The 26,688-nt window shown below is 33.7% G+C and overlaps 1 protein-coding gene across 1 annotated transcript in view; it reads left to right on the forward strand.

Annotated features, from left to right (window-relative positions):
* The first annotated feature begins 6,872 nt into the window (after nt 1-6,872).
* The window catches only part of LOC131955881 (arf-GAP with SH3 domain, ANK repeat and PH domain-containing protein 2), a 34,531-nt gene continuing 14,715 nt past the window's right edge, over nt 6,873-26,688 (forward strand). Inside the window, exons 1-20 of the mRNA XM_059320179.1 lie at nt 6,873-7,109; nt 11,913-11,985; nt 13,412-13,498; nt 13,734-13,795; nt 14,059-14,183; nt 15,618-15,693; nt 16,541-16,594; nt 16,955-17,040; nt 17,382-17,538; nt 19,060-19,086; nt 20,495-20,674; nt 21,191-21,238; nt 22,263-22,314; nt 22,584-22,632; nt 23,226-23,395; nt 23,978-24,111; nt 24,451-24,557; nt 25,029-25,209; nt 25,627-25,718; nt 25,947-26,133. Coding sequence (XP_059176162.1) covers nt 6,993-7,109; nt 11,913-11,985; nt 13,412-13,498; nt 13,734-13,795; nt 14,059-14,183; nt 15,618-15,693; nt 16,541-16,594; nt 16,955-17,040; nt 17,382-17,538; nt 19,060-19,086; nt 20,495-20,674; nt 21,191-21,238; nt 22,263-22,314; nt 22,584-22,632; nt 23,226-23,395; nt 23,978-24,111; nt 24,451-24,557; nt 25,029-25,209; nt 25,627-25,718; nt 25,947-26,133 — 2,064 coding nt within the window. The 5' untranslated portion in view covers nt 6,873-6,992. The remainder of the gene's footprint in view (nt 7,110-11,912; nt 11,986-13,411; nt 13,499-13,733; nt 13,796-14,058; nt 14,184-15,617; nt 15,694-16,540; nt 16,595-16,954; nt 17,041-17,381; nt 17,539-19,059; nt 19,087-20,494; nt 20,675-21,190; nt 21,239-22,262; nt 22,315-22,583; nt 22,633-23,225; nt 23,396-23,977; nt 24,112-24,450; nt 24,558-25,028; nt 25,210-25,626; nt 25,719-25,946; nt 26,134-26,688) is intronic.

A 26,688-nucleotide genomic window follows, 5' to 3' on the forward strand; every position in this document is an offset into this window, starting at 1 on the left:
AGAGGCCGACCAGAGAATAGTCTACAGCAAAATTTGCCTAAATTTCTTTTATAATTAACTTTTCTACCGCGTATTCAACTAAATACGTAACAAAAGTTGAGATTGTTGTGTAAATTATCTTAGAGTATTTTTACTTACAATTGTTATAATTGTTATAAATCATAATGCTTTTAACGTCTATAAATAATTTATGCTATAAAAAAATACAACCCACAACAATAAACATACAAAATTGTACAATTCTTAACAAATTAATAAAAATATTTCTAAAAAGATTTTTGTGACTTTTTTCTGTGACTATTTCTGTGACTTTTTTTCCGATAAATTTTTTCCACTGTGACTTTTTTTCTGTGACTTTTTTTCCTAGCAAAAACTGTGACTTTTTTCTGTGTTTTTTTTTTCCTGTGACTTTTTTTCCGTTTACCGGGGGGGGGAGGGGGGTACATATGTCCCCGGGCGCCAACCTAAGGGGGCGCCAAAATGGGTTGGAAAAATAGATTGAAAGGTTGAAGGGGTTCAAATTGAAAGTTTGAAGGGGGGGGGGGTGTGCAAATCGAAAGTTTGAGGGGGGGGGGGGGCGCAAATCAAAATCTTGAGGGGGGGGGGTGCAAATCGAAAAGTTTGTCCCCGGGCGCCGGGAAGGGTCGCTACGCCTCTGATATGTTGTAAAATAAAAACTCTTAAGAACCTAATCAGTGGCTGTCAGTTTAGAATAAATTAGAATAGCTTAAACAAGCACAAAAGCAATGCCAATGATGTACTTAAAGACTCGTTCTTCTTCTTTAATAAAATGAGGCGGCAGCATTTTAAAATAATGTTTATTTTAAGCTGCGGGACAACATGAGTATAATTCTTTTAAAAATAATTTTGAGAAGGTTACTACCGTGTAGACTCCATTCAAATCTTAATATTGCACCACTTTTTTAACAATGCATTTTTATTTTAATCCGGTTTGTGTAGACTTTTCTCCACGGTTTAAAAGTTATAGTTTATATTAATATAATATATTAAAACGTTTCAGAAAGATATTAATATTTTGTATAATAAATTAAAAACAATATTTATATAGTATATTGAAAAGTTATTTATTATAAAGTAAAATTTGAAAGATGTAGTAAAAATGTGTACGGAACTGTATTAACGAGTGTGATCATTTCCCCTACTTTTGAAAGCTGGCTTTAAATATTTTAAAAACTTTCATAATTAAAATAAAATTTATTTTACAAGGTTGTCTTTTGTATTTGCTGTGTATGATGTGTTATTTTTTGTTATGTGGTGTGTTATGTCTTTGTGTTGTGTTCTTTTTAGTATTTCTTTCAAAATGCAATATTTTTTTAGCGCAATTTCCATACGGACAATTGCGATTATTATTATTAACTCGTCATTTCTGGATGGATGTGTGTCCGCAGCTTTAAGTCGTATCTCCTCCTCAACGAAGCAATATCGAGGACTAGTTCCAAAGCAAATATGTTAAGCAAGTTCCGAGGATGATTGTGGGCCAAAAAAATTCGGGAATTCCTTCCTGGATTTCCCGGAAAAGCCAAAAAAACTCGAAAAAAAAATGCAGTTTTTGGCCCATATCTCGGCAACTAGACCACTTAGCGACTTGAAACATTTACCAATCGATTCCTGCCATTATTTAGAACAATATTGCCGGAGAAAGTTTTCAAAAATATCCTTTCGTTCGGTCACAAAAAATTAATTAAGGAAATTGCGCTTAAATTGTCACTAGACTTTTTATTAACTTGTTTGACATCGTAGCGAAGCAGAGTTTCTTCCAGGCATCTATTGGGGGGGGGGGGGGGGGGGGGCTCTCTGCCCTCCCCGAAAAAAGTCTACCGCCCCCCCCCCCCCCCGAACGAAATGGAATTTATATAGAGTCCTTGCAAACACGTGACCTAAATCACGTGATACCTACGCCCGCCGCCACAGTGGTGTACATCAGACGTAAACACAATCAGCTGTTCGCCAGCGCTGGACGTGTTCACCAGCGCTGGACGTGTTCACCGTATGTAAAGAATCGCGCCCGCGGAAAAGGAAAAATATGTTCAAAAACTTGAACTCTTAGGAATTTTAAGATCCTTATACAGTTATTGACAGTTTCGTGGATAATATAAATATGTGGCCGAAATTTCTAAATAAAAATACTGTTAGTAATACCGTTTGCGTTTAGAGTTTAAGTAGACGAAGCTGATCAAATGCAGTAATATATTAGAGGTTATCTACTGTAGCAAACGTGAGACCACTTAACTCCTACAAAACCCACACTACAACGGCTAATATAATCCATGGGTAATAACCAATCTGGGTAGCATGTTATACAATTTAAGACCCTTATAATCCAGCAGGGAAGTAATCAGACACATTAATACTGACGTTCAACCGTCGTGATGGCTGCCCCCACCTGTATCTAGCCCACAATAAAACCAAAGAGGAGTCTGCCCTGCCCTCCCCTGAAAATGTCTCACCTCCGTGATACCCAGCCCCACAGAGATAGTATTTCTTATATAATTTTGACCCTCAGGGCCCAGCAGGGAGAACAAAGGGGAAAGTCCCACTGCTCTCCCCTCAACACTTCTCACCTCGGTGTCATGTTATGTCATTTATAGCACACACGGCTTATCAGGGGAAAGCATTAAGGCATTAAGAATCTTAACTCTGGACAGCTACACACTAGTATACTAGCTACACACTAGGTGCCTACTGTAAACTACTAGACTGTAGGCCCTATGTAGACCTGCAATTGTATCAATTGTAGACTGGGTCCATTGTTATTATTCTAAACCATCTCACTTATAATGTTTCTAGCTTGATTTGTTTCTTTTATAAACAGTGGATTAAAAAAAAAATTAGCCTAATCATTAACCTAATAATAATAATGTGGTTATTTGTTGTTGGCTGGTATGATCTAGATTGTACTACTAGGCTACAAAAACTTAGTAGACCAATTACTAGATATGAATTTGAATTTAATTAAACTCAGTCCAGTATCAGATACATATTGCTGTAAAAAGACAACAAAGTAGGTAGGCCTTAGTAATTTATTAAAGCCTTCTACTACAATAATATCAACTACATGCTTGTATAAAGTTTTTACAATTTAATTTAAGTAGCAGATTCTAGATCTAAGTCTAGTCATATAATCTATTTCAATTTCAGAAAATTTCGTTTGCTAAAAAAATGATTAGATAATAGAGCGAGATTTTAGATCTTAGAGACAATTAAATGCTTTATTAGGCCTATTATGACTACTTTTGATTTATTATGGGTGTATTTTGAATCGAATGTAGATCTAAAGTAATTAAATTTAAGTAAAGAAGTAGATTCTAGATTCTATGTCTACCCAGCGGAGCCAGGTATAAGCCTACTATTAGATCTTGTTATTCTTATTAGCCTATAATATTACTTTTGACTTTGTCTTTTACTATTAGTATTTGTGAAGGTCGAGCATATTTGTTTTATTAATAGTTATCTTTTATAATTAAAATGAAGTTTATTATTTTACTGTCCTTATATGAAACAAAGTATCGAGAACTGCATTTGATCAGATTCGGCTACTTTAACTCTAAACGCAAACAGTATTACTAACAGTATTTTTATTTAGAAATTTTGTCCACATATTTATTTATACGAAACTGTCAATAACAGTATAAGGATCTTCAATTCCTAAGAGTTCAAGTTTTTTAACGTATTTTTCCTTTTCCGCGGGTGCGGTTCTTTACATACAGTGAACGCGTCCAGCGCTGGTGAACACGTCCAGCGCTGGCGAACAGCTGATTGTGTTTACGTCTTGTGTACACCACTGTGGCGGCGGGCGTAGGTATCACGAACGGACGTGACGTCATATGAAAGGACTCTATAGAAAACATCTTACCAGTGTCCGCCCCCCCCCCCTCGAAAATATCAAGTGCACCCCCGGAGAAAAAAAGTCTGGATAAAACACTGTAGCAGAGCACGGCTAATGATTGAATATATAAAAATATATAGGCCTATATATATATAGGCCTATATATATATATATATATATATATATATATATATATATATATATATATGTATATATATATATATATATATATATATATATATATATATATATATATATATATATATATATATATATATATATATATGTGTGTGTGTGTGTGTGTGTGTGTAAATTATAAAGCTCCGTATCTGGAATTACGCCCCTGGGGTAAGGGCCCCACTCCTGATCTGTTACGCTACTAAAACAACAGTTATTTAATGACCTCCTAAACCAGGGGTCGGCAACCTTTTGAAGCGGAAGAGCCAAAAGTTACAATTTTCATAATTTCCCTGGTTTTAAAGAGCCACTAACATTTTTTTTATTTCAAATATTTTATTTTTTTATTAAGATTATTAGTATATGTTCAAGGAGCTGGAGAGCCTCATCTTGACATCAAAAGAGCCGCATGCGGCTCCTTTGATATGAAGATGCGGCTCTCCAGCTCCTTGAACAAATACTAATAATCTTTAAAAAAAAAATATTTGAAATGAAAAAAAATGTTAGTGGCTCTTTAAAACCAGGGAAATTTTGAAAATTGTAACTTTTGGCTCTTCTGCTTCAAAAGGTTGCCGACCCCTGATCTAAAGTGCTCATCATTTAAGGGGGCAGTATCACCCAGACTAAGGGAGGGAAACAAAAACTATCACCAAAAAAAAACTATTTGACATACACATGTCAAAATTTTACAGCAGTAGTAACGTTTCTTCTGCTATAATACAGTATATAAATTGTAGGGTATATGTATGGCAATAAATTTTCAAAAAATTATTTTGTTAATATTTTATCACATTTTGATTTTTTTGTAAACAATTTTTCGAAACCATAAGTAAAGTACTTAAAATTTGGTATAAACATTCCTTGCGTTCATGGCTATGGCCGGAACTAAAATAATAGTATTCTAATGACAGATAAATTTTTTAGAAAATTTCAAAGTTCAATTTTTTGGTCCAATTTTGAAAAATTCTAAAAATTTTAAAATTTGTCACAATGGATATTTCCTAGTTCCGGCCATAGGCTACCCAGTTATGCATCCCCTAGAGCAGGGGTCGGCAACCTGCGGCTCGCGAGCCGCATGCGGCCCCCTTGATATCAAGATGCGGCTCTCCAGCTCCTTGAACAAATACTAATAATCTTAATAAAAAAATAAAATATTTGAAATAAAAAAAATGTTAGTGGCTCTTTAAAACCAGGGAAATTTTGAAAATTGTAACTTTTGGCTCTTCCGCTTCAAAAGGTTGCCGACCCCTGCCCTAGAGTATTTTCAGCAGGATGGGCCTAAATGTTGGTAAACCACAGCCTAAAATTACTTAGTAAACATTTTTTGGTAAAATTATTTATAAAAAGTGTTTGCATCATACGTTAACTTTCTTTTATGTGCTGTTTTATAGCTCCTTGATATTTACTATTATGGTAAAAAATTTATGTGTGTAGGTATAATAGTTTTTTTTTGGCAAATTTTTTTGTCAATTTTCAAATGTCTGGGTGATACTGCCCCCTTAAATTAATGGCATAACAAATTAATATTGAAGGTGTTATAAAACAAATTTCATTTTCCAAACTTATAGTGTTAATTTTTGGCATGTGCATTAAACAAAAGTAAAGAAAATATATCACCCTTTACAAAAATTGTAATTGTGTCTGAAAATTATTTACTTTTAGTCCTTTAGCACTCATTGCTTCCTTTGATAAATTAGGCTAACGCAACTACTTCCCTTTAAAAAAAAACATGACATCGGAGGAAGATTATTTACTTTTTATTACTTTGTTTTGGTTTTGGGAAAAAACAATTACATATTTAGCGTGGATTGATCAAGTGAAATGTGGTAAGTAAAACACAGATATTTCAAATACTGCCTTTTATGTATTTTATACATTGAACGTACTGTTTACTAATTATTCTTTTTAATCAATAACAGTTTGGAAGCCAGCTAAACATTGTCCTCTAATGTTTACTTATATCTTTCCGTTTGCGGATAAGCTTGGTGTATTATAGTCGTTAACCCCGGCAGGGTTCGATTTGGTTCCCTGGGGTTATCATGTTAGCGCTATGGTGCATAATTGTGTTTTAAACAGTGCGATAGACTATGGATAAGAAAGGTTACTATAGTCTTTAACTGAATCGAATTCGGGCATCCTCCGGCGCCCCAACAGGGTGCTATTTGGCACCCCGGGCATTCCCGTGAACGCTGTGGCGCCTAAGTGAGTGCAGAAGACCATGATCGAATAAGTTGGGGTACTAAAGTTGTTTAATAAGTTGAATCAGGTGGTTCCGCCAGCGCCCCAGCATGGCACGATTTGGCACACCGGGCTAGTCTGTGAGCACTTTTGGTTTATATCTGCATTTAAGTTTGTGTTTATGTTTGCGTTTATTAGCATTATTTTTAGTTATTGTTTGCGTTTGTGTTTCTCTTTGTATTTGCCTTTGTGTTTCCTTTTTTTTGTTTGCGTTTGTGTTTTCTTTGTGTTTGAGTTTGCGATTGTGGTTGGGTTTGAGTTTGCGTTTGGATTTGTTTTCGTTTACTTTTTTTGTTTGCGTTTGTGTTTTCTTTGTGTTTGTGTTTGTATTTGTGTTTGTGTTATGTTTGCGTTTTTTTGTGTTTTTTTTTTTTGTTGGTTGGTTTTGGTTAGGGTTAATTTGAAAAGTAATATTTCTCCTAAACCCGGGCAATGCCGGGTATATGCTGATTACAAAACACACTAGTCATGGTCCTGTACAGATAGGTTTTTCACAGAGGCCAGTGCAGGTCCTGGCAGGGATGGCTAGTTTGCTACTTTGAAAAAAAAATCTAATAATAATCAATCCCAGCCCAAGGGTACGCAACTCTGGTTTAAGTCCTCCATATTGAATACAAAACAAATGCGCGAAAGGCCTAAAGTTACTTCCTCCTAGCAGACAATTTGCATCCTATGAAGGGAAGAGGAAGGAAATAAAAATTTTCCTTCGACGTTAACAAAAACAAATGAGATGATAGCAGTGCAAGATTTTGTTCGAGAAACATGGGAGGATTTCAAGTCGCCTACAACCTCCACATTCACCAGCAAAATGGGCGTATGCCGCCAAACTGTGTCCAACCTGGAGGAAGTGAGTTCCACTTTCATTCTATTTTTTCAAGTTTCAGTGTTTCATAGTAAATTCAGTTAGATCTAGATCTAGATCTATAATAAAAAAGTAAAGTCATAGACTACACGATTTTCTACTTGTTACATATATAGACTATAGAGTTTTTTAGACCCCCCCCCCCTAAAATCAGTAAAATGCACTATGTAGTTAGTCTCATATAAATTCAATTTTCTTCAAATTATAAAAAGAATAGCATATAATTGTAGAGCTTTAAAAATGCAATCCAACAGTACCAATTTTATTAATTTAGCATAATCGGTTGATTAAATATAATTTTTTTAGTGTCGCAAATAAAATATATAGAAACGCGACCAAAAACGCAGGTAAAAAGTCAAATTCACTTGTTTTAAAGCTAGTAAGCAAGAAAAGACATGATTCTTTCTTACTATTGAAATCAGTTTGCTTATACCTACATTTTTTTACACCAAGGTGAAAGGAAATAGTGTGTATAAATTTATAAAATGCCATTTATATAATTTATTGTATGTTTTGTGATGAATTTTCAATTGGAAGTACTGCATTTGGAAGCAGAAAGGTAAATTCTACAGAACAGATGTTGTTTGGAATGTTATAGATTATAGATCTAGGCCTATATCAAAATGTTTGTTTAATAAAATTCAATTAGAGTCCACCCATTTCTGATGGGTACCTGATATACATTGGGGAAATTAAAGGTAAAAAGTAAAGGCGGCTGTGAATATCGCTGACCACACGGATAATCACTTCATATGCCGAGGTCAAGAAACATGAACTCTACTTCATCTGCCAAATAGATTGCTTTGTCTACAGAGGAATCTTAATTAATGATTACAGGGGCCTAATAAAATTGAGTTATGTTTGTAAAAACAGTAGGCCTAAGCTTTAAAAACTTATTTTGGTCAATATCGGAAAAAATAAAAATCTTTTCGACTAAATGGGTTGAAAAAAGCTTTGAATTTGTTTCATTGTTTGTTATTATATCTTGTAGTATTTAGAATTAAAGCTTTCTTTCTTAATTACAAGTTGTATTAATTTCAAACCTTAATGTAATTTCTTTTTAATTCAGTATTAGCCTAAATGTAAGGTAGGCTACAGAATTCAGATATTACCTATGGTTTTGTGATTTTTATATGTTTATAACATTTGTGTTTATGAAATGACCTAATGAAGTTATCAAGCAAACTGTTTTATTATTATTTTAATAGGCCTGCAAGTTATAAGTACAAAATATAGTATATAGATATCTAGATCTAGTCACTAGATCTAGGTCTAAGTTTAAGAAAAAACTACCTAAAGGGTTTGAAATACTTAAATATAGTACTAAAAGTAGCTATGTTTTGAAAAAAAAATATCTTAAACTGGAGACATTCAATTTAAAAGTCATTATAAAAACTCCACGATCTAGATTTATTTCTAGATCTCTAGTAGGAAACAGATTTAGAGGCTTTCCCAGCAGTATCAATGTACTATCTTAGCTATGTGGGAGGTCAGTACGAGTTCACTGGGAAAAAAATCGGAACTGCCGTAGGGGGGTGGGTTTAGTGCGCAAATGCTCCTGACCGATTGCCAAAAGGTACAGAAATTCTAAAGATACATTTTAAAAGAAAAATGGACGGCTGAACTGCAGTTATCAAAATATCTGTGTAAGTAGAAGTATAAATAATAATATTTTACACAAATATAGCTGTCTTTTGCTAAATCTAGCTCAATTTCCACGAAAATCGCATCCGGTCGCAATAATTTTTATATCAGCTTGTCGGCCATTCAACGATCTATCACGTGTAGCAGACGCCAAACAGATTTACCCGTATGGTATTGCGCGAATGCTATTTTTAGCAACAGTGCCGAGACGCGATCGAAAAAAACGAACTAGAAAGTGGCCATAAAAAAGCGGGTCAGGGGAGGTAATTCAACTCGCGTTATGAGACTAGCTACACTATGCTAGGTTAGGTAGATTAGATTCTAAAATACAAAAACAAATTGTCAAATAGACAAATACTTTGAAATACTAGTAGGCCTATACTAAATGGACACGAGCGAGAAAAGTCTCAAAGGTATTTGAGAGGTGCATAAATTAATTTAAAAATCTTGCACGACGTAGTTACAATTAATATGGTTATAAAATCCTGTCTTTCTGGTTATTTTTGGACTTTACTAAAGATTGGACGTATTTGATGTTTTTAATATTTTCGGTAACTAAATAAAATTTAAAAAAAAAGCAAAAACAATTTGGTTATCACGTGTAATGGCGACATAAACAATGGCATCCTGCTATTGGATAGGCCGCCATTGATTTTATTGTACACATTGTAAGCTAAAAATAGAAAACTAGTTCATGGGGTTTTAAATTTGCATTGTCATTTAAAAACTTGATCTGCAAAGTTTTGTAAACAAATAGTTATCGATCACTAAGTTACTGTACAGCCAATCAATATTTGTCTTACGAAAGTGAAACATCCGGTTATAACTTAGGCTTGATAAAAATAAATAGAAATGTAGCCTTAAACTCAACAAATTATTTTCAAGTTCTCTGGATTTGCAACTTTTATAGCATTTATTCTAAAAATATAAAATTTCTAAATTAATTTTAGGCTTAAGTTTTTATTTTTTATTTTTTTTACGGTCTAAATCTAAAAAGCACGTTTTTACTCCATGTCAACAACATTATAGAAGGAATCTCGTCAACTCGCTCGCCTCCATTAAGTATACTGAATACTGTATTAGTTAGTATTAGGCCTAAAAATACCCTGCCATCCCTGTTATTACTGTTAATAAGTGTTAATCACTGGTACTAACTAGTGGTACTAGTACTAGTGTTAATGGCTAGATCTAAGTGTCCGATAACAGTTAATAGAATCTTCTTTTAAAAAGGGGTCTTAGGTTACTGGTAGTTAACCAAATACACACATTGCTGGCTGATGTCAATGCTAACCCAACCCTTGTCACTAGGCTAGTCCTGCCCCATCAACCCTAATTAGTAATTTCTAACCATAAAATTAGTCGAGATTGCAATACTACTAATGACCAACACACCTGTTTTATGGAAGAGTCTAGGGGTCGTCCATAAATGACATTACACTTGAAGGGGGGAGGAGGGGTCCGTAATTTTGTGAAGGTGTGTGATGAGGGGGAGGGGGGGATTTCAGATGGTGCGACGTCACACTTTTGCATTATAAAAGCAATGTTTAAACCTAATTTAAGACGTTATTTCGCGTTTTAGAAAACTGTTTTTAATAAATTGCAATAGGAATTGATTAAAATACTCTATATTGACAGAGTTCAGACAAGATTTTGGAAAAATATCAGTGTTATAAGAAAAATTCAACTGCAATTTTGGGGGGGGTTGTAGGCTGAGGTGAGACGTCATTTTAAGGGTGGGGGTTGGACTTTTTGTGACGATGTGTGACAGAGGGGAGGGGGGGGAAATCTTTTAAAAAGCGTGACGTCATTTATGGATGACCCCCTATTATCGGACATCAGTATTTAAAATCATCCCACAATAGTTTTAATATAAACTCATACCATAGGGGGTGCTGTGTTTTGAAATGTTTGTAACTTTAGGGAATAAATTAAACTTAGTTAATATTAAATAATTAATAATACTTCTAGCTTATGGGGTCATTTATAAATGACATCACTTTTATTGGGCAATTTTACCTCCCCACTGTAACACATTTGTCACTAAAAGCCAGACCCACCCCCTAAAATGATGTCACACATTAGCCTACAACCCATCTCAAAATTGCAGCTTAATTTTTTTTAAAACATCCATTTCTTTCTAAAATATTGACTGAGCTCAGTCAACAGAATATATTAATCAATTTCTAATACAATTTTAAAAATAACTGCTAAAATTCAGCTTTTAACATCACTTTTTAAAAATGGAACAGTGTGACATCAAATTTTTTGAACCCCACTACACCTTTTCATACTTCCAACCCCCCCCCCCCCCCCCCCTCCCCCAGGAATGTATATTGTGACTTCATTTAGGTATGACCCCTATTAAGTCTAGTTTTAACTTACTCTTCCCTCTCAAGTAGGGATTATTTTATTTTTTTGGATAAGCCTATAATCCAAAAGCTAATTAACAGAGTTTAGGTATACACAGTGACTTTTGAGCCTACACTTTAAGATTATTAGTAAGCACTAATGGCAGAACTGAGTTAATTATTTTTTAGTTCTTAAGACTTTAAGACTAGTGTTTGGATATATATGGATTTGTAAAAGTTGACAAGAAGCGTACTTTATTATGATGCTCATCTTACCTTACTACATTTAAGGATAGCCCATGTTTAAGGTCTATAACTTTATTACTGTGATCTATTTTTGGAACATCATTTTAATCATATCACAATATATACCAATACATACCTACCTTTTCATGCAACAGTTATTTACAAGCACTTTCGTATGTAATGTGTGTGCAGTTTGAATCACAGGAAATTTTTTTGCTCAACCTTCACTCCCCACACTTTAACTATATGTTTATATACATTACCAAGCCCCATATTGTATAACTTTTATGGGACTTAACCACGACACTATTTGGTACTACAAACAAATTTGATTTTATAAAATGTAACACAGTCATGGGCTGATCTCAGAAAGGACATTACGCTTAGCTCCCCCCCTTCAGTATTTATATACTATTCTCCTTTCCGAAAAATACAGGCATTAGATTAAATGTGTTTTCCTTCACAGTAAAATTGTAAAAATGTATATAATATTTAAAGGTAACTGTAACTTCAAGAATTACTTATGTCTCATTAATTTATAATTTATCAGACTCTGGACATGGACAGGAGCAGTTTGACCAAAATGAAGAAGTCTGTGAAAGCACTTTACAATACAGGAAACAGTGAGTTGAGTGTAGTTTTTCTATTATTTTTTTTGTAAACAACGGATTTGAAGTAATGCAAAGGTTTATTTTAAATGTATTGCAAAAAGAATATCTATTTAATTTTAAGTAAGTTAAGGCCCATCGTTAAACAATTTTTGTCTCTTTCCCTGCCTTTACTCTTACCAAAGAAAACTCAACATTAAAAATAGAAGGCAGACAACATTCATTTTTACATGCTATGTCAAAGTATAGTATTAAGACATCACACAAAATATACATATCCCCTTTCCTCAACTATGTGGACGTGCAAATCTGTTATTGCTTTAATTCTTTTTACTGCTACAGAAAGCAATGTTTATCTCAAAATTTGATTTGCTGAAAGGAAAATTAATCAAAATCAAAAGAAAATTTACGTTAAAACTGATAGGAGAATTATATTAAAATTCTTGGCTGTTTTAGAGTAAGGATACAAGAAGTCAAAAAAAAAAAAATAGCCTTGACCTTTACCCTACTAGCCTTAGTCTGGCCCCACCTCTTTAGTTTTCTCTGTAGTAGCTGCACAGATGTGCTGTATTGTTAGCAAGGAATGAGGCAATGTTTTAGTGATGAGGCCTGTGGTAACAGCTGGCAGGGCACATGGACACTACAAGCATTCAGCGCATGGACTGGTTATATTGTGCCATTTTCTTGACATGTATCCTGTGTACATAGTTGAGGAAATCTTTAAACTGAAACCATAGAAAGTCCATATGATAATATTCCCCTGTTTTCCCCCATATTTGATGTTACAAAAAATCTTATTTAGGTATTAATTTTTCAGTTATTTTCTGGATAAATCTTTTGGTCTCAAATTTTCTATATACATAGTTGTAAAGTAGGAGTTTGACTATAAACTCTATCATGCTAAGCTATTTCTCATGGTTAGACTCGGGCTGTTATTTTTATACTATATCTCAGTATTATGTAGGGACTTACTTGCTCATGTAAATAGTTGTTTTCATAGAATATCTCAGCTCTGTTTAGGGACCTACATGCTCATGTAATAGAATGTTATCTCAGCTGTATTATTTGACCTACATGCTCATGTAAGCAGTTGCTTTGATAGAATGTTATCTCAGCCATATTAAGAGACCTACCTGCTCATGTAATAGAATGTTATCTCAGCTATATTAAGGGACCTACCTGCTCATGTAATAGAATGTTATCTCAGCCGTATTAAGGGACCTACATGCTCATGTAATAAAATGATATCTCAGTTGTATTATGGGACCTACATGCTCGTGTAAGCATTTGCTTTGATAGAATGATATCTCAGCCGTATTAAGAGACCTACTTGATCATGTAATAAAATGTTATCTCAGCCGTATTAAGGGACCTACGGGCTCATGTAATAGAATGTTATCTCAGCTGTATTAATTGACCTACTTGATCATGTACTTCACAGCTCATGTCACAAATGACGCTATAGTGGCAGAGAACCTTGAGAGACTTGGAACTATTGCCAAGACCAGGGACAGCGAGCAGGAAATTGGTGAGTTGGTCTATGTTTGATGTACATTGAATCTGATTCTGATAGGTCTAGATTTGATCTGATTCTTTTTTAGATCTTGAAATAATTAGGTGTTAACATACACCTGCAGTTAAAAATATTCAATATAGTTTACAATCCAGTCTGTTATAGAATCTCTGTTTAAAAATAAAGTAAAAGTGAAAATATGAAATTTTTAAAAATTGTTTTAAAGTAAAATTGTTTTCTTCTATTTCAGGTGATGCATTTATGAAATTCTCACATGTGACCAAAGATCTCTCGTCCATGATGAAGAATATGGTATGCATATAAATATATATGTATTTTATTAATAAAACTATGGTTTACTTATTTAAACATGATGTATTGACATTATGAGAGATCTTTAAACAAATTATAAAAATAAAAAAAAATTCATATTAAAGATGAATTTTGAATCAACAGCATATGATGGTGTTCTTTATTAACTATTGCCGTATAATCCTGTACCCCAAGTAATTATTGATGTTACAGTTCACTAATTCTACATTTCTTATGCATTTCTTACTTATGTATACCTCCAGATGGATGGGCTGCATAACATGGTTCTGTTTCCCTTGGATTCTTTCCTGAAAGGGGATTTGAAAGGTGCTAAAGGAGACTTGAAGAAGCCTTTTGACAAAGCCTGGAAGGATTATGAAACCAAATTGTAAGAACATCATTTTCCTTGCTTATTTCTCTTCATTAGATAAACTTTGTCTAAATTGTTAAGTTACCTACATTTGATACAAGACCCAACTAACTTTAAAATAATTGAAGTTTAGTTTCTTTCAGAGATTTAATTCTACGAGCCGACCCGCAGCGTATCATACGCAGCTATTTAGTTGTTTTATTTTCTACTTTTCAGTAATTCATAATTTGTGAATTCGACAGTACCAATGCTGCCACTGAAAATATTTGCTTTAAAACACTAACCCCCCCCCCCCCCCACTTTTCCCCTAACCCCCCCCCCCCCGTGAAAGCAGCCTCCTCTTAGTTATTTCTTAGTTACCTCCTGTAAGTTTAAAATCGAACTAAATTATCTGCCCCTAATAGAAACCCGGCTCTACGGCTCTACGATTTGTAAACATTTAGAGTGAACACAGCTCACCAGACAATGTGGGGGTGGGGTGGGGGTGGTAGTGATTGTGATAGAGAGAAAGAGAGGGGACTGCAAGTAGGCGCTTGCAGCTTGTTTTCTAACGGCTCCCAGAAGAGAATTATATATATAGATAGATAGATTTCAAATAGGCCTAGTGGGAAATAATTTTTTTTTAAATTGTCACAAAGCAGGTTTATGTAGGTAAAGTTTTATTGTTAAGATTTGACTTCTTTGTTGGGTTGTTTTTTAACAACCTGCATGGCAGTCATGGATTCACCTATGACGATAGTTTATCATTTAATACCTAAGAAGATGTAATATCTATGTTTGCCAAAAACTCCTAAATAAAAAATCTGTCTGTGAGAGAGCAGTGTATTTAAAAGTTTTTTTACTGTATTTTTTTTTAACAAAAATAAAATAATAATCTAGTCCACCTATTATTTTATGTTTTTGCAAAATAAAACTGGCAAGTTCAGCTAGACTTACATTTCTGAACCCCCCCCCCCCCCCCCCCCCCCCTTGTTGTCTGGGTGATGTATACCTCCTTGACCCAGACGTTTTTAGAGGGAAAAGTTCTGTACCTTCTACTGAATGCTGTGGTAATTTTAGTTCATTTAAAAAAAATGAAAAGGTAAAAAAGTAAACAAAGAACAAATTTAAGGAACCAATACATATAGTAACACATTTAAAAAGTAAACACTGTTAGTTGTCGCAAATCAAGGAAACGGTAAAAAAGTAAACAAGGAACAAATTTAAGGAACCAATACATAGAGTAACAAATTTAAAAAGTAAACACTGTTAGTTGTCGCAAATCAAAGACAAATTTACTTGAAATAACGTCCAAAGCCTTTGTTTGTCTGGCCATGCATATTGTTTACTCTTGCTGATGGCTGTTGTTTGTTTAGGCTGAATATGGCCGCAGTTTTTGTTTGGGTATGCTATGTCACCTGTTGACCACCTGAAATAGAAGTACAATTTTTTTGTCTTTTGTTGTTTCTTTAGCTCCAAGACAGAAAAAGAGAAGAAGAAAGAGGCGATTCTTGCTGGGATGGTGAGGGGGGAGATATCTGGGGCTGAGGTATGGGTTGTTTTTTTTTATAACAGTAGTTTATTTTGGTTGTATTTTTACACACATTTTCAGTTAGAAATCTTAAACTTAAGTATTTCAAATAATATTTTTGTTGCACTAGTCCGACTATCACATATAGGATAAGTAACAAAGACCTTCACATTTGAAATAATCTTTATCCTGAAATCTGGTTAAATGGTAGAGAACAGTATAACTAACAGTTAAGTCCATGGGCTCAAGTTCATTGGATACCCTCTAGTCCTTACCATCAATCTTATCCTAATCCTCACTTTTGTCCTAACCCTTAATCTAATCCTAACCCTCAATCTAGTCCTCACTCTCAATCTTATCATGACCGTCAATTTTGTCCTAACCCTTAATCTAGTCCTAGCCCTCAATTTTGTCTTAACCCTTAGAATCTAGGCCCAGACATCAAATTTTTCCTAATCCTTAATCTGACGGTCTACGGGGCAAGTGAAGTAGAGTTCACTTGTTAATGTGACCTCTGCATATGAAGGGATAGTGCGGTCAGCACTATGCCCAGCCGCCTTTACTTACCCTAACGTGAGTTAGATACCCATCAGAGCTGGGTGAACTCAGGGACCGTCTACTTACTTGAACCCGGATTTGAACTAGAGACTTACGGGTTAGCAGTCCATCTCTCTACCACTAGGCCACTCCGTCCCTAATCCTTAATCCTAGGCCTAGAATCCTTAATCTAGGCCTAACCTCAAATTTAGAAAAAGCATTTTGATTTCTTAGTTTCTACCTGTACAATATTATTAATACTCACTGTAACATGTTATTACTTTTACCATCACACATTTTTAGTTTATTATATTTTTGGTCTTTGTAGCTTGCTGAAGAAATGGAAAAAGAAAGGAAAATATTTCAACTTCAAATGTGTGAAGTAAGTATAAAAAATTAACAGGAAATTTTTAACTAACATTGTATTCTACTCTCAGTTAATCATGTGATGTGCAGTGCCTGTTACATGTGTGTTAAATTCTTTACAAGTTGTGTTATTAGTGTCATCACCACCATTAAGACCTGTCTTTAAATTGTGTCTGTATCATTATCATTACAGTGGGCTCTATAGTCTTTATTAATTTATTTGCTTGTTTGCCTTATTTCAAAATTATATTGTGTATCATCATCAAACTTGTTAATCCAATGTGGAGCCTAGAGTTATCTATATATCAAACACCATTTTGTTAATTCCATGTTGTATTGAAAAATAGAATTTAAAATATTTTCTTTAAAATTTCAGTACCTGATTAAAGTGAATGAAATACGAACAAAGAAGGGATCTGATCTACTGCAGTCTCTAGCTGAGTACTATCAAGTCCAGGCTAAGTCAGTTCAATTTTTAGACCATTAATAATAGTCAAATTTTAGAAAACATAAGTTTTATATAAGAGATTTAGATAATTAATGGTTACTTTAAATAAAAATAACTAAAAATATTTGAAAATTTGTACATTACCAATACTTACAAATTAAAAAAAAATTTCAGCTTCTTTAAAGATGGCCAAGTCAGTTCCATTTTATGGACCATTAATAATAGTCACATTTTAGAAAATATAAGTTTTATATAAGAGATTTTGATCATTAATGGTTACTTTAAATTAAAATAACTGTAAAAATATTTGAAAATTAGCACATTACCAATACTTAAAAATAAAAAAAAATTTCAGCTTCTTTAAAGATGGCCTCCGCACCATTCAACACTTCCATGACTTTGTGGAAGAGCTCCTCAAACAGCTCCATAAAATCAGGCAGAAGCACGAGGCTGAGAAGAAACAGTTGATTGATCTCCGAGATGCCCTGAAGACTTCCATGAACTACAAGGAAGTGAGTCCATTCTCAACAGTTCCCTTCTCCTGGGTTGTGCCCCCCTGCCATTTATTCTTTTAGTCTCCCAAAAATTCTGTTTGAATTAAAGTATAAATAAAAACGAACATAGTTTTAGAATACTTTTTTGAGTATTATACAGGGCTGCCTACTTGTACGGTTTTGCCCGTAACTTTACGATTTTGACACCCAGGTTACGGAATTACGATTATGCTGCAAAATTACGGTTTTGATTTCAGTAGAGATCAAAATCGACTTTAGTGTAAAAAAAAATAAATTCTGGTGGTAACTTAACTTTATGTTCCCGGTCTGAGTTTTATATTTCAATTTAGCTAGTTATATTTCAGTATTTCAGTGTGTTATCCGGTTCTAAGGTTCTCAGCCTCTTCCGTAACAATCCCCCCTCCACCCTCCCCCTTCCCTTCCCGCTCTGGTCATGGCTGTCGTGTTTTTATATTGTGAACTATTGACCCCGCGAGTGGTCTGTGTTACCTCATGAGTCGGTGTTGTCCGTAGAGAAAAAAGGGCGTGGCCTAAATCATTGAAAGTCTCATCGAGCAGTCTGGCGAGACATATTTGCTGAGGCGGCATTACGGCTAAATGCCTAAATAGCGAGATATCGAGGCATTTTGTTTGAGATGTGAGAGAAGACAAGATTTTACTAAACAACGAGATCTAGGCTCACCTAGATCAATTACGGATCATATTTTTAAAATTGTTCTTTTCTTCTAGATATTACATTGATAAAATGTAGATTTAAAAAAAAAATATTCAAGAAATACGCTAATTCTAAACATCGTCACCCGTCGGCCGCTTACGTTTTCTTGTTCGCGGGAGAAAAAATCCTGACTCGCACAGTCGAGGGGTCACTGAGTTCACATTGGTTTAGATATCCGTAGTGTTGGCCTATAACATACGTCATACTACTCATTGCAAGAACAATTCCTATTTGAAATTTTCCATTGTCGCCTTACATTCTGAATTTAACGGCGTTTTTTTTATAAACTAATTATTAGTCCATAAAATAAAAAGTAGCACGAGTCGCCGACTGTCATCATTACGCTGATGAGCTTTACGATCATATAATATGGGTCTTATTTACATTGTATTTAAAAAATGTGTAAAAATACGGTAAGTTACGGAAAGTTACGGAAAACCTATGCTCTTGCTACGGGGAAAATTTTTTTGGGGTAGGCAGCCCTGATTATATTATTGAAAGAGTTGACATGTTCATTTAACATTTCAAAAGGATCTTTTTTCATGTATAGTCCTATAAGAAAACAATTCTTAAAAATAATAATTTCTTAACCATTTAAAGGGTTTCACTTTTTTATTCTTAAACTATCATTAACTGAAGTATTCAGTTTCATTTTTCTATTTCTTTGTATCTAACGTAATGCTTTAGTAAGTTTATTGCTTATAAAAAAACTTGAAGCTATTCCTATAAAATGCTTTCAAAAATATTTAGCAACTATTTTTTTCTACAATTGTATCTCTCCTTTAACCAAACCCCTGTTGCAGACCAACCGCTTCTCTGGATCAGGATGGGTACATTACTTTATGTTGTCATTTTGTTTGAGGCACTTCACCCCTTATCACTTCCTTTAGAAAATCCTCACAAAAAAACCCCTGTTATTTGTTTTTGAAGCTTTGTGAAATAAGAATAAATGGTTTTAATTGTTGGTAGCTTCACACTTGTCTTATGTTAGTGAACAGTTGTTGAATTTGATAAAAACTAGTCATGGATTTTGTAGTTCATGTTCTAAAACTCAGTTATAATTTTTTAGTATCAATTTCTTTTTAAAAGAAAATTATATTTCAACCTGAAAATTAAAATATTTAAAAAATGTCCAACTATTGAATGAGTACTTGGAGTGAAATGTCTCAACAATCTTTGTGGTCCTATATCATTTTTTTAAGTATTGATTTTTGTTTTAAATCTAATTTATTTCCTCTGTTAAAATTATTTTGGTCAAATTGGTGCTTAGTTGTAACATAAAAAAAAATATATTTACAAGTATGTAAATTAAATAATGTTTTTCATTTAAAACATATGGCAACATAATTTGAGGTTTTGAAGGATGTTGACTTGTTGAACAATCATATTTTGATTCAGTTTTTGTTGTGTCTTCATTCATAACCTAGTCATTGTCAGATACTGAACGATAATACTAAATTAACATACCATTAATTAATGAATGAGCTGTTTAACCTACTTATTACCTGTAAATCCAAATACTAGAAGTGGAATTATACAGTGGATCCAAACCATAATGCACACCCCATGCTTAACTGATGTTTTTTATACTGCTGAACTACTATCCAAATACTTTCATGTGATTGCTTATTCTTGTTTATTTGCCTGTTGTTTTCTTATGTATCCTGATTTTCATACCATTGTTTATCATTTTAAAATAGTGAAACAAATAATAGTATTTGGTTGCATCTTGAAAGCAATTATTTTTTTTAAGAGCAGATATTATTTCAGGGGTACATATTTTTGTGTGCTAATTCATTTTGATTTGCTGAATAGGAGTTAAATGAATGTATCTAGCCTACATTGTGTATTTATTGTAAAATTATTTTGTGTAATATTTTTTTGGACAAGTTTTATTTTGGTCAGCTTAAACTCCCTGTGCCCCCCACTCACCATTTGCACCTTAGAATAATGTAAAAAATATTTTCCATTCAAACTATCTTAACATTATTGTAAAAAAAATAAAAATGAATAAAACCTAAAATTTGGGAAATTAAAAACACTTTTAAAAATTGAAAACTGTGGGTCAGTGTATTTTTACTTAAAACCATTAGTCCGTTTTTTTATTATCTCACTTTAGATCTAGTTCTTGAATAACAGACAAGGTAAGAGTAAGGTTTTGCTATCAACTGATTCAGCCAAGTTACTTGTATTTTATCTCCCTTGCAGGCCCCAACTGATCAGTTCTCTCCCTTGCAGGCCCCACCAGTCAACTCCTCCCCAGCTGGCTACAACCTCCACCAGCCGTGTGGGGACAAATCTCTGGGCTGCGAGAAGAAGGGTCACCTGTTGAAGAAGTCGGAGAGCCGGGTGCGCAAGATCTGGCTCAAGAGGAAGTGCATTATCAGAGATGGTCATATGGAGATTAGCCATCAAGATGTATGTTACATTTTTTTTTCATTGAATATTAGCATGAGAACTTTGCTATAAAAACAAAATATTTTGATAACTTAAATATATTCATTTTAAGAAGGTGCAAATTATTTGTAATTAAGTAAACATTCAGCAATGAAAACCAATAAATATTTTGGCAATTTTTTTCAATAGCCTAAGCTTATATGTTGTAATTATCTGTAAACATTATTATAGATCTATATATTCTTCTCTGAAGTCAAACATAAGACAACAGGTTATTCAAAAATGATGTTGCTTATATTTAACTAGTTTTACACCCTTCCCCTTAAATTAACATCACAATGTAAAACTCACCCAATCTAAAGTACCCATCATTCTAAATAAGATCAACATGCTTTCCATTATTCTATTTTTAAGTAATAAAAAAGGTTTGCTATGTCCAATTTCTTTATTCCTTCCCTGTTATGTGCTTAGTTTCATTTAAGATTGACCCTATATCTGATAAATTGCAACTAGGTATAATTTTTTTTCTTTTTCTAGGAAAGTAAAGATCCAGTCAAGTTGTGTTTATTGACTTGTCAAGTAAAAGTAAGTTTCATTTCTATACTTTTTGTCGTGGCATGTTATGAATTCCATGCTCCATCATATGACCACACCATCCCATTATATTTTCAAAACTTTTCACCTCTAACTTGTTTATAGTGTAGTAAATCCCACAATTGAGAATAGAAGTTATTACCTATAGTTTGTCTATAGTGTAGTAAATCCCACAATTGAGTATAGAAGTTATTACCTATAGTTTGTCTATAGCATTGTAGATCCCACAATTGAGTACAAAAGTTATTACCTATAGTTTGTCTATAGTGTAGTAGATCCCACAATTGAGTACAAAAGTTATTACCTATAGTTTGTCTATAGTGTAGTAGATCCCACAATTGAGTACAAAAGTTATTACCTATAGTTTGTCTATAGTGTAGTAGATCCCACAATTGAGTACAAAAGTTATTACCTATAGTTTGTCTATAGTGTAGTAGATCCCACAATTGAGTACAAAAGTTATTACCTATAGTTTGTCTATAGCGTTGTAGATCCCACAATTGAGTACAAAAGTTATTTCCTATAGTTTGTCAATAGTGTAGTAAATCCCACAATTGAGTACAAAAGTTATTACCTATAGTTTGTCTATAGTGTAGTAGACCCTACAGTACAAAAGTTATTACCTATAGTTTGTCTATAGTGTATTAAATCCCACAATTGAGTACAAAAGTTATTACCTATAGTTTGTCTATAGTGTAGTAGACCCTACAGTACAAAAGTTATTACCTATAGTTTGTCTATAGTGTATTAAATCCCACAATTGAGTACAGAAGTTATTACCTATAGTTTGTCTATAGTGTTGTAGATCCCCACAATAGAGCACAGAAGTTATTACCTATAGTTTGTCTATAGTGTAGTAGATCCCCACAATTGAGTACAGAAGTTATTACCTATAGTTTGTCTATAGTGTAGTAGATCCCCACAATTGAGTACATAAGTTATTACCTATAGTTTGTCTATAGTGTAGTAGATCCTACAGTTTACCTGTTTGTCGATTCTGAGTTTTCTTTTTCAGCATGTCCCAGATGACCCCGGCAAAAAGTGCTTCGACATTGTATCTTCATCAGGTGGATATAACTTTACTCTTTTACTTGTTGCAATGATCAACAGTAACACATTAAATAATTTGATAACCCTTTTAAACTGGATGGTCCACACTGGTAGATGATTTAAGCTGATAGTAAAATAGCACTAGATTTATATAGGCTGGACTTGACAGGCTTAACCTATCCCAACACAAGGATTCTATTGGGTAGAGTTGTAGACCCTGACAAGTGTATTTAGAGAAATTAAATATCGATTACATTTTTAAAAATATATTTTTTTAATTACATAGACAACAGAACTTACCACTTCCAAGCAGATGACACTAAAGAAATGGAGGAGTAAGTATAGATAAATATATATATATATATATATATATATATATATATATATATATATATATATATTGGTGTGCCATGTTTTTTTTGTAACCTGGCTTAAGTAGAAAGTTCTGTAGTGAGATTGCCAGATTTTTACTAGTAGGATCTTATTCTTTTTTTTACCCAGTCTAAATTTATGTATTGCAATATGTATCCAGTTGCAAACAGTTTTAAACAATGCAATCCCATCTTACTTTCTGGCACATGTGATGAGAATTACCCAGATTCTATCCACATATGTTGCCCCATGTGTCTTGGGCACAAAAGGGAAAAGATGATGAGGATCACATATAAACATTTAAAATACTAACATCGTCATCATCATTCTTGTGGACTCCATGTGCAGCATTTGGAGGCTACCACAGTTCTTCATCATGCTTGGTTTTTGGTGATTCAGCGCACTAAACCAAATTAATTACTATGCGTATAAAAATTTCAAGCAGTTTTAGAGTTCAACATACATATATTACAACTTAATTTCTTAATATTTTTATCTTTTTAAAATAAATTGTCCCCTTCCTTCAACTTTAACACGCTACAAACTTTTAATCCAGGTGGATTTCTGTTTTAAACAACGCCAAGGAAGGAATTTTCATGAACTTCTTAAAGAACAACACCAACTCACCTAGTCTCAATCAAAGTGTTCGCGAGCTGACTGCAAGCATCATGGATCGTATACGACGGTTACCAGGCAACAAGTACTGTTGTGATTGTGGAACACCAGGTACATTGTTGGTTTTTAAATTATTTTAATTTTTTTTTTCCTCATGTACACAGATAGTTTTAAAATTTAGTTTGTACTGTTGCCCACAGCTAGTTATAATGTACTTTATCACACATACACAGATAGTTATAATGTACTTTTGTCCACATAAACAGATAGTTATAATGTACTTTAGTCCACATACACAGATAGTTATAATGTACTTTTGTCCACATAAACAGAGTTATAATGTACTTTTGTCCACATACACAGCTAGTTATAATGTACTTTTGCCCACCTACACAAATAGTTATAATGTACTTTTGCCCACCTACACAAATAGTTATAATGTACTTTTGCCCACCTACACAAATAGTTATAATGTACTTTTGCCCACATACACAAATAGTTATAATGTACTTTTGCCCACCTACACAAATAGTTATAATGTACTTTTGCCCACCTACACAAATAGTTATAATGTACTTTTGCCCACCTACACAAATAGTTATAATGTACTTTTGCCCACCTACACAAATAGTTATAATGTACTTTTGCCCACCTACACAAATAGTTATAATGTACTTTTGCCCACCTACACAGATCCAGAGTGGCTGTCTGTTAACCTTGGGGTGATGGTCTGCTTGGAATGCTGTGGTATACACAGAGAACTTGGCGTCCATATATCTCGTACACAGAGCACCATCATTGATGAGCTTGGAACATCACAGTTGCTGGTGATTGGTTTACCTTTTTATTTAGCTCACATTAAACTCTGCAGTGTATAAGTGATGTATTTTAATGTATTAGCATAGCAATTTTTTAGGCATTGCATTAACATCTTTATTAACAAGCATACATTATTACGTTTAAACTCATTTAAAGTTTTTTAAAATCTTGGATTAAATATAAAAAGGTGTCAAGTTTGAAAATCAAACAAATAAATTACTTAATATTATACCCAAGAATATTGAAATGGTTTATTCTGATTGGTGTCCACATGATTATCAAACAATGCTCTGTAAAATTTGGAATGACTGAATAAACAACTAATAATTAACAAATACTTTTTCCAGCTTGCAAGAGTTATAGGCAACGCAGCATTTAATGACATAATGGAAGCTACCCTTGATCCAAACGACACTTCTCACAGCAGCATCAAACCCAAGCCAACTAGTCACATGTGAGTACATCTTATCTCATTGCCTCCTCTCTCACACAGAATAGGCCAGAACCACATTTTCATATTAGAAATCAACATAAAATTTTTTGCTCAAGTTGGATACATTTACAATATGCTTTTTAGCATATTTTCTCGTACTAAGGGATACTGGTATAAATTTTACAAATTATTTTGAAAAAGGAAGCTGTACTGTCTACAAAACCACAACCTTAGTAAGGTCATATGTGAACTCTTCTTTACCTGCTCTATATGACCTTACTCTGTAAGTGTGTTGTATTTTTATTTGGGTAATTTAAAAACAAGGAATAACATCATAAATAATTCATAATTATTGTTGCATGGTTAAAAAAAAGAAGCCAGGTTAAGGCATAACTCAATTGGCTTGTAGACATGTGTTGTAAATGCATATCTGTTGACCAAATGCTAGGAATGACAGGAGTTGTAAATGTTTATCTGTTGAACAAATGCTAGGAACGACCGGAGAGACTTCATCAAAGCCAAGTACTTGCAGCACAAGTTTGCCATCATCACCTGTGCCAACACAGAGGAGCTGAGACAGGATCTCAAGCAGGCCACACAGAACAAAGACCTGCTGGCACTGCTGCAGGTCTACGCTGAGAAGCTGGACTTGTCCACACCACTGCCTGATATGGTCAGTCGTTTGTGTCATTGTCTCAGTAAACAGGTCAAGCTGTGGCTCTATCACTACTGACTTTATTTAGTCAGTAGTTTGTGTTATTGTCTCAGTAAACAGGTCAAGTTGTGATGCTATAACTACTTACTTTATTTAGTCAGTAGTCTGTGTCGTTCATTTCTGACTCGATAAGTCACTTCATTGTTTTTTTCCATTCACTTCCTTAAAAAAATATCTAGAGTCTACTTTGCTAGAGTTTTTTTTTAGTTCCAAATACATTTCAAGATTTGAACTGAAGGTCATACTCTGAGGACGGGCTATCTCTTTTTCTGAAGGAAATGATTTTTGGATAAAAAAATTATAGGCAGCTCGTCGTGTTTGCTGTTGATTTTTTTTTACATTATTATTTTGTTAAAATATGTTTTTTTTTTGCAGGATAATGGTGAAACTGCTCTCTACTTGGCCATTCTTGAAGATGATGGTACATCGTTACCTCTTGTTGATTTCCTTATTCAAAATACACCTATGTGAGTTTATTGTTGTACTATTTAAAAAAATAAATATTTAAAAATAAATCTGAAAGGCACTTTTATGAATTAATTATATTTTCTTTAGCAATAATTTTAGCACTGAGCAATATTTAATAGAATAGAGAATAAGAAGTTGTTGGTCAGCTTCTACCTTTGACCACGGCAACCCAGATGAATACATTTTAAAGTGTTCTTGAGATACAATTTTTTTAAAACATCCTCCAGAGGAAGCCTGGAGAGAAAGACGACCAGTGGAGATACAGCCCTCCACCTGTGTGCCCAGCTCAACAGGACCGAGTGCATGAAGCTTCTGCTCAGGACGCGGCCAGACTTAGCCAAACTTGAGAACAACATGAGGGAAACGCCACTAGACATTGCCAGGAAGAATAACTTTAACAATTGTGTTGAGCTTGTAAGTTTTTTTATCCTGCTTTACACAGAATCTTTTATTTCTACCCGGCTGTAAACAGAATCTTTTATTTCTACCCTGCTTTAAACAGAATCTTTTATTTCTACCCTGCTTTAAACAGAATCTTTTATTTCTACCCGACTGTAAACAGAATCTTTTATTTCTACCCTGCTTTAAACAGAATCTTTTATTTCTACCCTGCTTTAAACAGAATCTTTTATTTCTACCCGGCTGTAAACAGAATCTTTTATTTCTACCCTGCTTTAAACAGAATCTTTTATTTCTGTCCTGCTTTAAACAGAATCTTTTATTTCTACCCAGCTTTAAACATAATCTTTTATTTCTACCCTGCTTTAACCAAAATCTTTTATTTCTACCCTGCTTTAAACAGAATATTTTATTTCTACCCGGCTGTAAACAGAATCTTTTATTTCTACCATGCTTTAAACAGAATCTTTTATTTCTGTCCTGCTTTAAACAGAATCTTTTATTTCTACCCTGCTTTAAACAGAATCTTTTATTTCTACCCTGCTTTAAACAGAATCTTTTATTTCTACC

The sequence above is a fragment of the Physella acuta genome, unplaced genomic scaffold, assembly GCF_028476545.2.
Source record: "Physella acuta isolate Inbredline_101_S28 unplaced genomic scaffold, ASM2847654v3 ptg001112l, whole genome shotgun sequence".
Lineage (NCBI taxonomy): Eukaryota > Metazoa > Mollusca > Gastropoda > Physidae > Physella > Physella acuta.